Below are 14852 nucleotides of genomic sequence, written 5' to 3' on the forward strand. Positions count from 1 at the left end.
AGGAAGTCTATTTACCTAAACAAGATGAGATGAATAACCAAAAAGAGGAAGAAGGAGGATAAATTAGAGTCTGATCTGAAAACAGTCATGAACGTGACTATTCACCTTACTGAAGGTTTGAACGTGAACTTGAACAGCACGGTTACATTCAACAAAGTGCACACTTTTACTTCGATCTGCTCCCAGCTTGGCAGTTTCCTCTTACCTCCATCCATCCTCTGCTTTCCTTCTTGGTTTTTGAAGCAGTTGCTTTGGGACCTCTCACCAATGCAGTGCCATTTAGTGCCCTAAGGCTTTTGTGAAGGGTTTTAGCTAACTCACTGATTTTTCACCCTAAGTCTTTACCTCAACAGATGCATTTTACACTGCAGTTGGGGGTTTTGAGTGCGTTTTTGTGGGGAGGTATTACATGCTTGTTGCCATTACGATTGATGCTGATAAACCACACATCTGCAGCAGTCTGGAATTGCTTCCAGAGGATCTTATTTTATTCTTGAGTCCTGGAGCATGTCTTGTTTGTTTCTCAGCCTGCATAGGGGCCAGGAGAACTCCTGGGTAGCCAAGAGTTTTAGCAAAGTTGGCCTTTCCTCATGTGGGCATTATTAGACTTAATTATCATCTGAGCTATGCACTTAAATACATGTCCCACTATCCGGTGCTCATGGTTCTGCTTGAAAGCTGCCAGTGAACGCTGGCTGCATGATCATGCAGACTTCCCAGTCATGCATGCTTCCATTTCTCCATCAAACTTGTCAGCAAGGCTCTGTGGTTTTTCAGAAAATCATGTGGTGCCTGCCTCACAATAAAAAACGCTGCCTGCAGTCCAAAAAATCAGTTGTTTAAAATACCAACCCTTTGCATCAGTATCCCATAGACAGTAGACAGCACACAAAGAGTATTTGCCAGGCAAGTGCTCTGCCTTGGAGTGACTGGAAGCATTTGATCAGCTCACACGGTGTGAGGTTTGGATAAAGCAGCCCCAGAAAGGCAGGGCTCCACTCGCTTCTCTGCTGTTGCAGAAATAGCCCAGAACTGGAGCCTGGCTTGTGTTGTGGATACTGTGATGAGGCGAGCTGGTGGGTCAGGTCAGCCGCTGCGGTGAGTACCAGACTGCCAAGAGTGCGCAATGGAAATTCTCTGGTTGAATATCCTGTGAGTGGGTGGCTTGTCTGAAGAAACAAGAAGCAGGCTCCCTTGAATTTGAGAAAGGAGGGAAGTGGAAGGGGGAGAAAAGCAGTTCCTAATGATTTGCATGCCCTGTTCAGAAGCTTAATTTAGCTCCTGTGGCTACCTTTATAGTCCATGAAATGACATTTTGACCTCCATGAAGGTGGCCAGCATCTACAGCACTTCATGGGCTATGCCTTTAATGGTTTCAATTTTTGTGTGCGTTACATACAAGTGTTGGCAGAATAATTTGGCTTTCAGTGCAGGGCAGATAATTTTGGCAACAAATTAGTTCGTTTACAGACCTGCATCAAGAGCCAGAACTTATTGCAGCTGGAACTAGGATGAGGAAAGGGAAATGTTACTCGTGAAGGAAAGGACATGAGATAAATGCAGAGCAATAACGTGCTCTGTACATTTGTGAAAATCTTTATCCATAAGTCTGTGCACTGTCACCAGGTCCTTGAAACAGCATCCCTGTGCTCTGCTTGTGTGGAAGCCAAGAGCCCAGCCCTACTTGTGAAGATGTGCATTAGCATCAAAGGCAAACCCCCAACTGGAGGTCACTGCTTACCGGAGCTGGCAGAAGGGAGCTTAGGTGGCTTTGCTATTTGCTGCCCATCACGTCCATTTGAACACATCCATCTGTTGCTGGCTTCCCCTTGTGCTGCAGCTGGCATCTCTCATGGCATCACAGCGATGTACTCTGCCACCATCCTCTTTTCCCTCCCCAGTTGTGTCTCTGCTTGTGGTCTGGCACAGTTGCATTTTCTCCAGCATCCCACTCTGAGGCATAGAATTCATGCCCAGGTTTCTTTGCATCTCTGTTAGGCTCCCCTTCTCTGTTGCCTTCCAACTGTTCCTGAATTTCTGGCCCCTCTTGTGATCCACCAGTATCATCCTTGGTGGCTGGTTGTTTCTGTTGTTGATTTTCTGCATTACTGAAGGATAAAGGGTAACTGCTTTTATCTTGGTGGTATAGTTCTTGGGCTAGAAACTGCCTACCACAGATGAATGTTATAGTAGATAGTATCCCTATTTATAGAGTCATGCCCAGGAATATAAAAAGCTGAGGATATGCTTGGTGACAGATGAGTGGAAAAACAGAAAAAGAAGAAATGCAGAACCTAGGTGGTGCTCCACAGGAGTGCACTCTTCTTGTTCTTGAATACTGTGCAAGGGACCATGAGTGAGTTAGCTGGACATGACAGTGTAAACCAGGAAAGCTGCAAAGCAAACAGATCGAGTGAAAAAGGACATGAATCGGCCTGGCAGATCAGATCTCAAAGGCAAGTCAGGTGAGTGAAAAAGAGGCTGGGGAAATGGTTTTCATTTGCACCTGCATATCTTTAACGGTAAAATTACAAAGAAGCTGGATAAAAAAGAAAGGGAGAATAGGAGTAACCCCACTGTTAGCCAGATAGAAGCTGTGCTTTGATTCAGCACGAGCAGACCAGAGAGATCTAAAATGTTGGGAGCTCTCTGAAAGCATTTTCAGCCTGTAAAAGGTATCTTTTACTAAAATTGTAATCAGAAACCTGAAGAGATAAGAGGTCACCTTCCTAACTGTGCAAAAAGACTAACTGCAAGTCATAAAATATTAAAGATTAAAAAGTTCATTCTAGATTAATAAACAGGATGATTAATGTAAGCTGAAATGTGAATGCTCAGAGGGTCTGCAGTAGCTGTATAAGAGCAGCAGTCATGTACACTGCTAATAAGTAAGTTTGCGTCTAAATGTGATTGTAAGTCGAAAAGGCATGGAGATAATTTACCCTCTAGCATGCAGAAAGCATGAGACTAAAATGAAAAATATATCAGCATTTCTGTGAACAGATTTGTAAGCAGGAGGCAAAGGATACAAATAGAGCAAGCAAAGAAGAGATTTCTAGCTGTGATGAAGAAAACAGGACACTGGAAAATGGCCTGAGTGTGAAGTCATATACATACTTGGGCCAGTGTATAGCTTTTTGCCAGTATTTTTTTTTTTTTTTTTGCCAGTACCTCTGTGCTGACAAAGCACAGAGCACCTCAGAGGACGTACTGTTGCAAGACTATGGCATTACTGTCAGGCAAAACCAAAAAATATAGTTTGTGAAGCTCAGGTTAGTCCCTGATGCAAAGATAAGGCAGTGGCACACAGGAATGCGAACACCACGTAAGGAAATTCATTGGTATTACAAAGAAAATAAATGAATTTGCTACCAAACAAACTAGCGCTATTTGAACGGTATGTACCATAAGGAATGTACAAGGACTTAGAAACTGTCATTGTCTCACTCACTGCTTCAAATTGGTGCAGATAGCCACTGCTTTGAGGTAAATGGTATCAATGGGATGGGCACGGATCACAGCCACAAAAGCAGAAGAGGTAACATACCTGTAGCATTATTATTTTTCCAGCAAAGCTGCCTCATGGTTATCAACGTGCTGGGAAAGCTGCTTATCACTTCAGGAGTACTAACCCAGCAACGTGGTACAACATGGGAAGGCAAGGCTGCAAGTAGGCTTTGAGTTCTTTAGCTCAACGTTATTACACCTAAGTAGGATTTAAGGAAGGTTTTTATGTTAGATATGTAAAATGCTCAAATTTCCCATGACTGACAGGCTACAATCTGTTTGGCCCTGCAGGCAAGAAATCCTGTTGAGGTCAAATTATTTCTTTAGGGTAAACCACGCTGTAGGGAGCAAGTTACACCCATTGATGAGTTGAACTATGTGGTTGTTGTAGGTCCCTTCCAACTGAACTATTCTAATGTATTTTATTCTGAATAGCATAGTCGTGGGTGTGCTTGTGTTTCACCAAAACTGCAAATCCGCTTCCTAACACAGGGCATGATCATGAGGGCGTAAGGTGGTAGGGGGTCTCTGTGGAGGGAAGTCACTCTGCTGGGAGATGATTTACCAGGCTTTTTTAAACTAGACTATCAAAAAACCCACATAATGAGGTAACCTGTTATTGCAGAAAATATTTATGCTCAAACATTAACCTACCTGGAAGACATGAACAATATTTTCCTGGTTCAAAAAGAGAAGTATAGACCTGAAAGAACATTCCTTCATTTCAAGGAAAATAAGAAGAGATTGAAATATGTACGAATTGTGATTTTGTACACTTTAAGGAATTATGAAACAAGGGTTAAATTAACATTTGTAGGGTTGTTTAAATTTTACTATGTCCATGAGAAATGAAGTACTGCCAAGCCCTCACAAAGGCTGACGTTTTCCAGAATTATTACAAGACTTCTAAAAATTTCATATAGGACACATAATCAAATGTTCTGCTTAGCATCATAATTGCACGGAGCCACTGCAGCACGCTTTTATAGTGGTGCGCTGTGCTGTGATGTTACAGAAAGTGTGACTTCCCTTGGGCACCTTCTGACTGAACCAACAAAGATCCCAAGGTGCAGAGGGCTGAAAATGAAAGCAGCGTATTTATTATGACAGCAGGCGTACTTCTGATTCAGAGACTGAAATGAGAAAAGGGCAGAAACAAGGAGAGAAGAAATATCCCTGAGGGGATTCGGAAAAGGTGACATCACTGATCATGCAGCACTGGAGGTCCTAGGTTTATCAGTGCTGTTTGTAGGGTTAAACATTCGTTATTGGTTGAATTAAAGGGCGTTGCCTCTTGGTAACAGCACCACTTTTATTACCCCTCAAAAAAAGGGTTGCAGTGAAGGCTTTACCCTTTGCCCCATGTTTTCCTCTGCAAGGAGAAGGAATCTCACGCAGGGCTGTGGTAAGCAACGCAGAGCTGTGGGTTAGGTGCAGCTTTGCTTGACGGTGTAAGGTAAGACTGTAAGAGAAGACTAGGCCTGGCAGCTTCCCGGGATCTGAGCCTCTTTGTCCCACTGGTGGGTGACATGTCAACCGTGTGAAGTGGCTGCCTTCTCCTTAGGTAACACAATTCTTATTGAAGGCTTGTACCACCACTGATCGTACTTTTTCAAATTATCTTGGCATTCAGCGAAATACCACTGTCCTGCTGATTCTATCTACCTAACTGCGTTTTTGAAAAATGCTTCCTGGATGAGCATTTGGATAACCTAAATCTTTATCTTTATTGGTACTCTTAAGAAGACTGCCAGGTGGAGCAATGTAGCTTTGCTCTTGGAGCCATCCATGAATACTTTAGGACATCCCTGAAACTTGCTCATAGCACATTGGTTTTGCAATAAAATGGTTATTAAAATTGTTAACATTCTTGGTAATCTATTTCAACTACTTATTCTTTCTGGCAGGTCGTTAAGAGGAAGGGAAAAGGGGGGAATGTGAAACAGAAAATAGGAGGTTAAAACTAATCAAATCTTTTTCCTGACAAGTTTATGGTAACAAAGTGTTACTATACAATGCTCTGATTTAGCAGTTGTGCTGAAGAATTCCTCTGCACACAGACCATGGTTCAGCTTCTCCTTATTAGATCATCTTATGAGGTGTCCACATTATTTGGTCTCTGGAGAGCTCTTGGTATTTGCAAAATTACTTTAAATACATTAAATATGAATACTATGATTTAAGCTGTTTAAAATAGCCCTTCGAGGAACTGCTGCAAGATCAGCGATTAAAGAGAAAATACAGGTTAAACAGAACTATTCCATCTCCTCCTTGGCTGCTACCTGGGTTAGCTGCCAGGATGGTTCTCGCCTTGGTTTTCCATTCAGCCTGAAGTGCAGCCGAGATGTGCCTGCTCTCGGGTGCAGCTGTGCCGTGGGTAGGGTGAGATGTGGGTGGCATTTTCTCCCCTCCGGTGTAGCTGGGCTTTAACTTCCAGCAGAGTTGAAGTCCTTCTAAGAAAAAAAAAAAACAGTTTCTGAGGAAAATGGAACACATATTTGTTTCACTTCCCCCTTGCAGCTGTGTTATTGAGAGATAACTTTGCTGTTTGGGTACCTATACATCCCTTTTCCTAGGGAGGCAAATGTAGGCACCACCGAAAGGTCTGCCACAGACAATGGTGCTGCTCAGTTCTGGTTTAAGTTCGTGGTTCACTCGATATTTACTGGTTGCTAAGAACAGAGCCAGGTGACACCCTGCCAGCCAAAGTTGCCTGTCAGATAACCCAGCAGAGCTTTAACAGCACAATTATTTCACATTTTTGCAGGAAGAAAGGAATACGGCTGTCCAGCAGAAGTTCCTAGCAAGCTTCCTTGCATTTTTTATGCTGAGGTTACAGAGAACAGTGCTGTGTGATGTTTCAGAAACCTTTTCTTGTTCCTTTCCTTCCCAAGTCTGTCTTAGGGGCTAGGCTTTCAGTGGAGGTAGTATTTAGGGAAAAGGCCACACGTTTGAAATAGTTTTTCTGAGGTTCAGGGATAATTAATTTGTCCATACTGATTCTTTAGTGGTTCTTGGCAGATATTTTTGTCTGAAAGCTGTCCCAGACATGTTACGCAGCTAATCATTGCTGTGGATTTTTACTGTGGATGACACAGAGGCCCAGCATGCTTAACAATTCATAGCAGTTAAAATTTCATTTGAATTTAATAAAAGGTATTACTGTTTTCTGTCTGTGTGGTAAAGTTACACTTAAAATATTTGATATGTTTGTATAAACTATTTATTGACTGTGTGGTTTATATATAATTTTGATTGTAATTTTTTTAGCAACAAAATTGTGTTACAAAAAAGCACAAATGAGTTTTTCTGTGGAGTACATGTCTAGGCCTGTGTTAATTTAAACTTCAAGTGTGATTTTTAAAACTGACCCCCTCCAACTTTTTACCTACCCTGGCATGACTTACTTCAATTTAGCTTAAATTGGCAAGCAATTAAATCCAAAGAAGAGTATGCACAGAGAGGGTTATATAGACCTACGCGACCAAGTTTTAGTCAACTTCTTTATATTGAAGCAAGGCTCTTTTTTGCTTAAATAATGCTGTAAAATTACTTTGAATCACTTCCCTACGTAAAATCTTGTAACCTGAGTGGTGTATTAAATTAAAATTAAATCAAAGGTTAGTACATGAGAGCAGTCATATGCTGCAGCGACGTACATCTTGAGGAGTGAAGGGTTTACAAACAGATTTCTCTCAGGGAAGAAAAGCAATTGACACCCAATTAGTGTTAAAGCATATTCCTAAAGCTCAGTGACTTGAGAGCAAATTGCAGTTGTCATTGTGGGTTTGTGAAGTGAGCTGAACCATGATGCATTCCTTCAAAGGGAAGTTGCTCAGACATGAAGGTATAAGACAAGCACAGCAAGTACGAGTTCTCCGTGTTTCTGTAATATCTGTGCTTCAATGAAACAAATTTGTAAAGTAACCATGTGGTCAATTGGATGCATTTTTACAGATTCCTGCTGCTTTGTAAAAACCTGTCGATGGCTTACTGAGCTTTGAACCAAACTGTGGTCCCCCTCCTCTCTGCCATTCATGGGCCCTTGGTTTTGTAGCTGTAAGCTGTCAGAGATGGCAGTCTGTGCCTGAACAAAACAACACAGGGGAAAGGCTTTTGTTGCACGACTAGTAAGATGTGGGCTTGTAGCTCTCCGTTTCTGAGCAGGGCTTTTCCTCCTTAGAATGGAAGATCAGCACGGTGTGATGGTGATCAGGGAAACCCTCAACAGCAAGGGAAGTTTTCAAACTTCTTTGCTTCTCCTTATTTGCATATGCTTCATACAGAATAGCTGCAAGCCGCGACTTTATTATCAGTCAACCATTTTAGCAAGATTATGCAAGAGGAGGAGGACAGCAGATGTCATTTACAAAAATACATGAGATTGGGAAATAAGCTTATGGCTTATTGGACTCATTTAAGGAAGGCTTGTGTTTGAATATGGATGAAGAAGCACAGTTATACATCAGAAAAGGCATTACCTATTCACAGCCTCCCTGAGCTGTTCATCTGGTATGCTTTAGCAAACGCAGGGTCCCTCGTAGCCAAGCTTGGACGTGGCATCCTATCTGTGCACGTGGCAGCTGGCTGCATGGGACCACCTCGCTGCCTGCGTGCACCGCAGCTGCCGCCCCTGCAGACCCAGCCAGGCAGGCAGCGCTCACCTGGAGCTGGCTGCTAACCCATCTCACGCAGCTTGCACGGCTTCAGTCATCGTCTTGATTCAGCAGCTTCAGTGTTGTCCTAAATAACAACACTTTTCTCAATTAGAAGCAGGGACTACTTAGTGATGAAGTAATTCAAATCAAATTGTCATAGCTCCTGGAATACAATCACGGAAACAAAGACTGAATTGAGAACAAAAGGAGGGAAATTATTTGATAAATTTAAATATCTAACAAATTTCACAACAATTTGAAGTGTGTCTGCTTGCTGCGATCGGCTTTAAGAAATCTGCTCCAAGGTTCTAGGTGCATAAAGAAAAGCTTAGCGTTTTCTGATTTTCTTTCTTTGCAAGCTCATTGCTCAATAATAGGATAACAGTTTTACCACAATTAAGAGCCTTACAAGATAAAGGGAATCTCGTTCTTTCTGTTCGGTATCAGTTTTTAAAACCTTGCTCTGCCTATCATGTGGCTGACACAGAATGTAGGAAAGGGTAAGGAAGGGTGAAGACAGCCATAAGGAAGAGAGAAATCTTAAAATAAGTATGAAAACAGGAAATCCAACAGGAAGCTCTCACAAACTTAATGGCAGCTAAGTCTACATTTTTAAAATAGGGAATTGAAATTCATGCAAAGCCTCATAAAATATAGTATGCAAAACATAGAACTACATTCACATCATCTGTTACTTCTTCCTTCAGCGTGAATAATGAAAGGTTTTGTTTTAGTTTAGAATTGTCCAACATTATTTTCATTTTCTTATTTTTCAGGTAGTAATATTAAACTTCTGTTAGCTATTATATCAATTAATACTGGTGTAAATTTCATTTTAATTTTCCTAATTATTTTGACCATCTCCTCTTTGCAGGAACCTCATCCTTCTCGAATAAGACCTGAAAGTGGGCCACAAGCGGGTGGTACCACACTTACCATCACTGGTACAAACCTGGCCACTGGTTCCAAGAAGGATGTTAAAGTTTCAGTCGGTAGCCAGCCTTGCAATGTGTACGTACCCTGAGTAACTAACAATAGAGAGCTGTATCCTAACAAAGCACCAACCTTTTCTGGCCTTTAGAAATTAAACAAATCCATTGTCTAGCTCTTCATGATGCAACCCATGCAATGGAGTTCTGCACGTAACATTCAAACAGAAATTACTCAGAGGATCCAGCTGGAAGAAGCAGCTCTGAAAACAACGAAAGTGGGAGAGCGCAGATATCCAAAGATTTTTCCAGTTTCAGCTTTCTCTGCTGGACTGGCTGCTCCAAACCCATCTGTGCTTTCACTCAGCATCTCAGTGGTTCTGTATAAAATCCTTATCTTCTGCTGCCACTTGACTTGTTCCTCTCACTTCTTTTCCCTTTTATTAATTGCTACCCTTCTCTTCTGCCCAAAAGAAGAATGACATGAAGTATGCTGACATTGCATTGTTCTTGTGTTTGTACACTACTCCTTTTCATATCCTACATCTTTTTTAAAGATCTAAGTTATCTGAAGAGAGTGTTGTCTCCTCTTATAACTACTCAGTGCCTAGCAAAAATAGAGCCTTGTTTTTGTTGTTTCTGGGGTCCTACAGTAAAGAGTATAAATCACCGTAATGCTAGTAACTGAAGATGTTTCCTCTTCTTTTTCTTCTCCAATCTAGCACTGAATTTGGAGATGAGATTGTTTGCATTACAGGACGTAATAGCAAGGTTGAAGCTGTTCAAGTCACAATGGTCTATGGGGACACAATAATTAGTGTACCACAGCTATTTTCATACAGTGAGAATCCTACTGTCACCAAGTTCCTGCCAGTAAACAGCTTTAGCAGGTAATGAAATGTTTGTCATAACTTCATGTACAACTGGGTTAATATATGCGTCATATGTAATAAACCTATTGCATATAGGACTATTTGAAATAAAAACTCCTGTACTCTAGGCACGCATGCATTTGGATACACAGAGTTTGTCATCTTAACTGCAGCTGATGTTTGAAAATATTCTGTTTACCTCCAAACTTTAATCCGCACTTCAAAGGTAAATCTTGAAACCAGAAAAGGTATTGGGCTTCTTTTAAATGAAAATGTCTCAAAGAAAGAGCTGTGAAGCATTTCAGCATGATGTCAGACACCTGATCTTTGCATTACTTACAAATCCTTATCCTACAAGGACAACCTATATAAAAGGTTTCTAATGAAAAAGTTTCTAACAGTTCTTCTGTGCAGCTTTTAATAAGTATGCTGGAAACAGGAAAGTTATGGCTTGTTGTCTCTTTGTTCTATGAGGAAATAGAAGTATCTTTTTAGGAAATCTAGATCGGGGTGCTCAGTAGTGCTTTTAAAAGGTATACGCTCTTCTGTGGTGGTGATCACTAACACCCCATCTGGTGTAGCTGTTCCTTCTGGAAAAAAAGCTCACCTAGTACTAATTGTGGAAGCAAAGAAATGTATGTCGTTCTTACATTTGTAGCAATATGGCAGATCTTCTATATAAAAGTCCTCGTAGCATACCTCTGGTGTTGAAAGTCATTCTGTGACTGATACAGGGACAAACTTGTGACTTTGATTCATGTTGGTCTCTGCTGTTCCCTAATATTCTGGTCTTTCTGCTTAGTGGGGTACAGTTGGCAGAGAGAGACCACGATGTTTCCACTTTCTTTCAGTAAAAAGAAGTATAACATCATGAGCTTATAAATAGGACATTAAAAATAAAATTGGCTGTGACTTCTCTTGGAGAAATTGGTACCTATCTCCTTGAATATTGAGTAGTCACTTATGTAACATATGGTTTGTTTTTAATATTTGGTTTTGATTTTTTGTTTGGGTGGGTTTGGGTTCTGGAGGGTTTTTTTGGTAGATCAATAGTGATTTGCCCCAGGGGATTTGAAAGACTTCTTTCTATATACAAACCAAAGCTTACTTTCTCGGATTGCTTTGAGGATTGCTATCCCTCTAAATCCATGTTACTTCGATTACTTTAATTCCCACTGGCAACTTGCTTGCATTCTTCTTGTGTAATGCATTATTTTTTAAACAATGTGTTCAAATGAAAGGCAATAGAGAAGCCAGGTCCCTGCAGACCTGTGAAAAATTTCACAGGAATGTCTCACCTGTGTCTGTATGTGTGTGGTACATGGAGTGATTTTAACAAAAACATTAGAGAAATAAAACACACAAAGATAGGCATCAGCAAAAAGCCACAAACACTGACAAAGGAATTTCTGCTTTTTTTATTCTGCTATTTTAAAATGAGTTTGAAGTTGCCATTGCTGCTTTTAAATGCGGTGGTCATCGATAGCTTTAACAGAAGTTCTTTTTGTAGGATATCTAATTGTCACATAGGCATTACATAGCTGTTTTCAGTGGAAGTAGTGGCAGTACAGGATAAAGCAGTCTATGTCTGTGGTAGTTTGCCAGCCAATGTCTTGACTTCTTTTTTAATTCTGCCTTTCAGTGGAGGGAGAAATATTACAGTTACTGGAACCGGTTTTGAGCTCATCCAGAGTTTCTCATTGGTGGTATATGCAGAGCGTCCAGAAGCAGGGAAAATGAATCGCAAAAGGGTAATTTTCTTTCTTTCACCCCAAACGCTTCACACTGGATGCATAACATATAAGCTGTTCAAAAAATGCATTTAAATTTGCCCACTGGACTTCATTGGGCTTGGAGTGGAATAAGGTTTGAAGAGAATTCTGGGTCTGTTCAGGGTTTCTGTGAAAGAGCCTGCTCCTACCATCTTGACTTACATTCCCTTGTACCTTGCTTTAAAATTATTTTCATTCAGTATGTATAAGGATAGAAGAATGAAGCTTCGAGTGGTAAAGTGGATGTATTTCAGGATTTGAAAGTGTTTATATTTTCTTTATCTTTGTCCTTCTTCTCCCTCTGCAAGCTTTAGAGATTTGCCTGAAACAGAACCCAAATCCAGACAATACTGAGTACTCAGCTTTGCACAGTCAGTGCCTTCTATTTTCTCACACCTCAGTGAACTGGGTCTTCTTTTCTTTCTTGCTTCATGCATATTCCACCTATAGCAATTTCACAAAAAGTTGTGAAAAATAGCATTTTTAAAAAAAATCAATATCAGAAATGTGGGACAAGCTGTCAAATTGCATTTTTCAAAGTGAGAAACTGAGGCAGTGATAGAAGAAATGTTGAGGGTACCCGTTAGTGTTGTTCACTGTGGTTGATGTTGCTGGATGGCTAAATGAGTTTCTAGGATAAAAAAATTTGTGTAATTGGGGGTGGAGGGCAGGTTAACTAAGTTGTTACCTTAAGTAGTTGTTTAACAGGGCTTTTTTTGTGTTGGGTTTTTTTTTTTTAAATGGAAATTTATTCCAAAATTTCACCTAGTAATTTTATTGAATTTCAGTGAGGTATTTTACAGTGTCTGTAGGAAAGAATCTACCTGAGCTGCTTAATGGTACAGAAGATGATCTGGATTAAAGCTGCTATGTTAACCTCTTAATCTTAGAGCAATTTAATGATATCAGCCCAGTGTGGTACAGAGCCACAGAATTTGGAGGCAATGGAAACTGATCTGTAGCCTAAGCTTTCTCTGCAGGCAGCTGCTAGAACATAATGAATTAACAAATGTGTTTCCTTTTTCTTTCTTTCTTTCTTTTTTTTTTTTTAAATACCTTCTACTATGTTATTTCTGCTGCATGGAGATGGTATAAAGCCAGTGGTTTTATTTCTAAGCTAAAGTTATCAACAGTTATGTACAAGAACAAGTCAAACTCCAAAATGTGCGTGTTCTTCTTGTCTTATTTCTTACAGTTTGATGGAAAGGTTGTTACAAGACTCAATGAAACCACAGTGGTTTTTTCATCTCCACCAATACTGGAAGACCCAGAAAACTATAACATTACCACTATTATTTTAATGGACCATTATCATTTGGCTGTAAAAAATGAGAGCCACTCCTTTGCCTATGTTGCAGACCCAACCTTTGAAAACTTCACAGACGGCATCAAAAAACAAGTCAACAAGCTTATTAATGCAAAGGTAAACTTGTCAAGAGATGGTGATTGCTCATTTTGTCCTTGAAGCATGTATGGAACTTTTCTTTCCTTTCTCGAATGCTTAACAGAAGTTTGGTACCATACCCAAAATGCTTGGTAGAGTCCCTTACCACTGCTGATGAACACTATCAGCTCCTCTTTACTCCCTCCCTCCCCTTCTCAGAGACAGTTGCTATCTTTTTAGCTATACTTTTGGTTTCCTGGGGATTCCCCCTCCTGGTGAGCCTGGCATTTGGAAACACCCTCTACCACAGAGCTCCCAAGGGCATCTCTGGGGACACCCCACCATCCCTCTGGAGGGCACATCTCTTCTCGCACCACAAAGAGGAGGAATTGTGTAATTCCCAACCTCTCTGCTCTTCTGTACACTGCAGTGCAAATCACATCTGCTGCCAAAAATGATCCAAATGGCAAGTTGCAACTCAGAATGTCTTGTCTCCCAAAGCTTAGTGATGATGACTTAGTGATGATGACTTAGCCTTACATTTGCTGTCTAGGGCAGTAACCTGAACAAAGCCATGACGATAGACGAGGCCCAGGCTTTTGTGGGTGATGAGCCTTGCAACATAAAAACGCTAACTGAAACGGACTTGTATTGTGAGCCACCAGAAGTACAGCCTCAACCAAAGAAACGGCAGAAGAGAGATACCATCAATAACCTTCCTGAATTTATTGTAAGTTACCTTTTCAATAGAATTTAATATCATGTGTGACACTGATACAGTGCTTCTTAATTGAAGTAATTTATTCTCCAAAGTTGTAGCACTGTGAAGAAACTCTTTGCAGTTCTTTCTTACTCCAGCTTCTGCCTACTGTAGAAGACATCACACGTAAAGAGCATTCCCAAGCTGCCAAATGCCTTCTACCTTCATTGCATAGGAATGTAAAATCGTAGCTAGACAGGCTGGGGATTTTTCTTCTTATGCTAAGCAAAATAAAATTGCTTCATGGAATAAAGTGCGGGTGACCTAAATTCAGTATAAAATATTCAGTATTCTTTCCTTTATTTGGCAGTTTGAGCTAGAAATTCACTTGTGAGAATTACTAAGAATTTAGAATGTGACTGAGAGGTGAACCACTGTCCATTTGCACTTTTTGAGACAAACATCTGTGCTTGTCTAACTAGGTGAAATTTGGACTCCGGGAATGGATCCTTGGAAGGGTAGAATATGATACACGTGTGAGTGACATCCCACTGAATCTTATTTTGCCGCTGGTACTTATTCCTATGATAGTGATCATCGGCGTTTCTATCATCTGTTACAGGTAAGTTAATTTAATTAGGTGGTTTTGCTGTCCTGAAGTTTTCAAGGTACTCCCTGATTGTTTTCAGCTCACTCTGCAGAAATTATCATCTTTTTTATGAACTGCAGAGTTTAGGAAAGCAGTTACAGCTGGAAATATGCATGAACACCAATTTATTCCTCTCACGCGCACCAAATTCCTTGGTGTCAGTCAGCCCAGTCTGTCCTTTATACATAAGTACAACAATTGGTCCCAGGCTTGCCAAGCACACAATTGCAGACTGAGTTACACACACACATTCTTGAAATGGCAGCTGAAGTGCCTCTTGTGAAGGAGATAACTTATTCTGTATACATATCCATCAGTGTTTATGCTGCCTCAAGTCAGCACTGTTGGTCTGAGCTGGGTGGATTTGGCTAAAGGGTCGTT

The 14852-nt window shown here is 40.7% G+C and overlaps 1 protein-coding gene across 4 annotated transcripts in view; it reads left to right on the top strand.

The window, feature by feature from the left end:
* Positions 1-14852, top strand: part of PLXNB2 (plexin B2) — a 267859-nt gene that overhangs the window by 224521 nt on the left and 28486 nt on the right. For all 4 annotated transcript variants that reach the window (XM_080393894.1, XM_080393896.1, XM_080393895.1 and 1 more), the window contains 6 exons: positions 9040-9176; positions 9817-9984; positions 11609-11717; positions 12934-13161; positions 13676-13852; positions 14305-14444. In XM_080393894.1, the coding sequence (XP_080250020.1) occupies positions 9040-9176; positions 9817-9984; positions 11609-11717; positions 12934-13161; positions 13676-13852; positions 14305-14444 (959 nt within the window). The remainder of the gene's footprint in view (positions 1-9039; positions 9177-9816; positions 9985-11608; positions 11718-12933; positions 13162-13675; positions 13853-14304; positions 14445-14852) is intronic.

The sequence above is a fragment of the Falco punctatus genome, assembly GCF_963210335.1.
Source record: "Falco punctatus genome assembly, chromosome: 6".
Lineage (NCBI taxonomy): Eukaryota > Metazoa > Chordata > Aves > Falconiformes > Falconidae > Falco > Falco punctatus.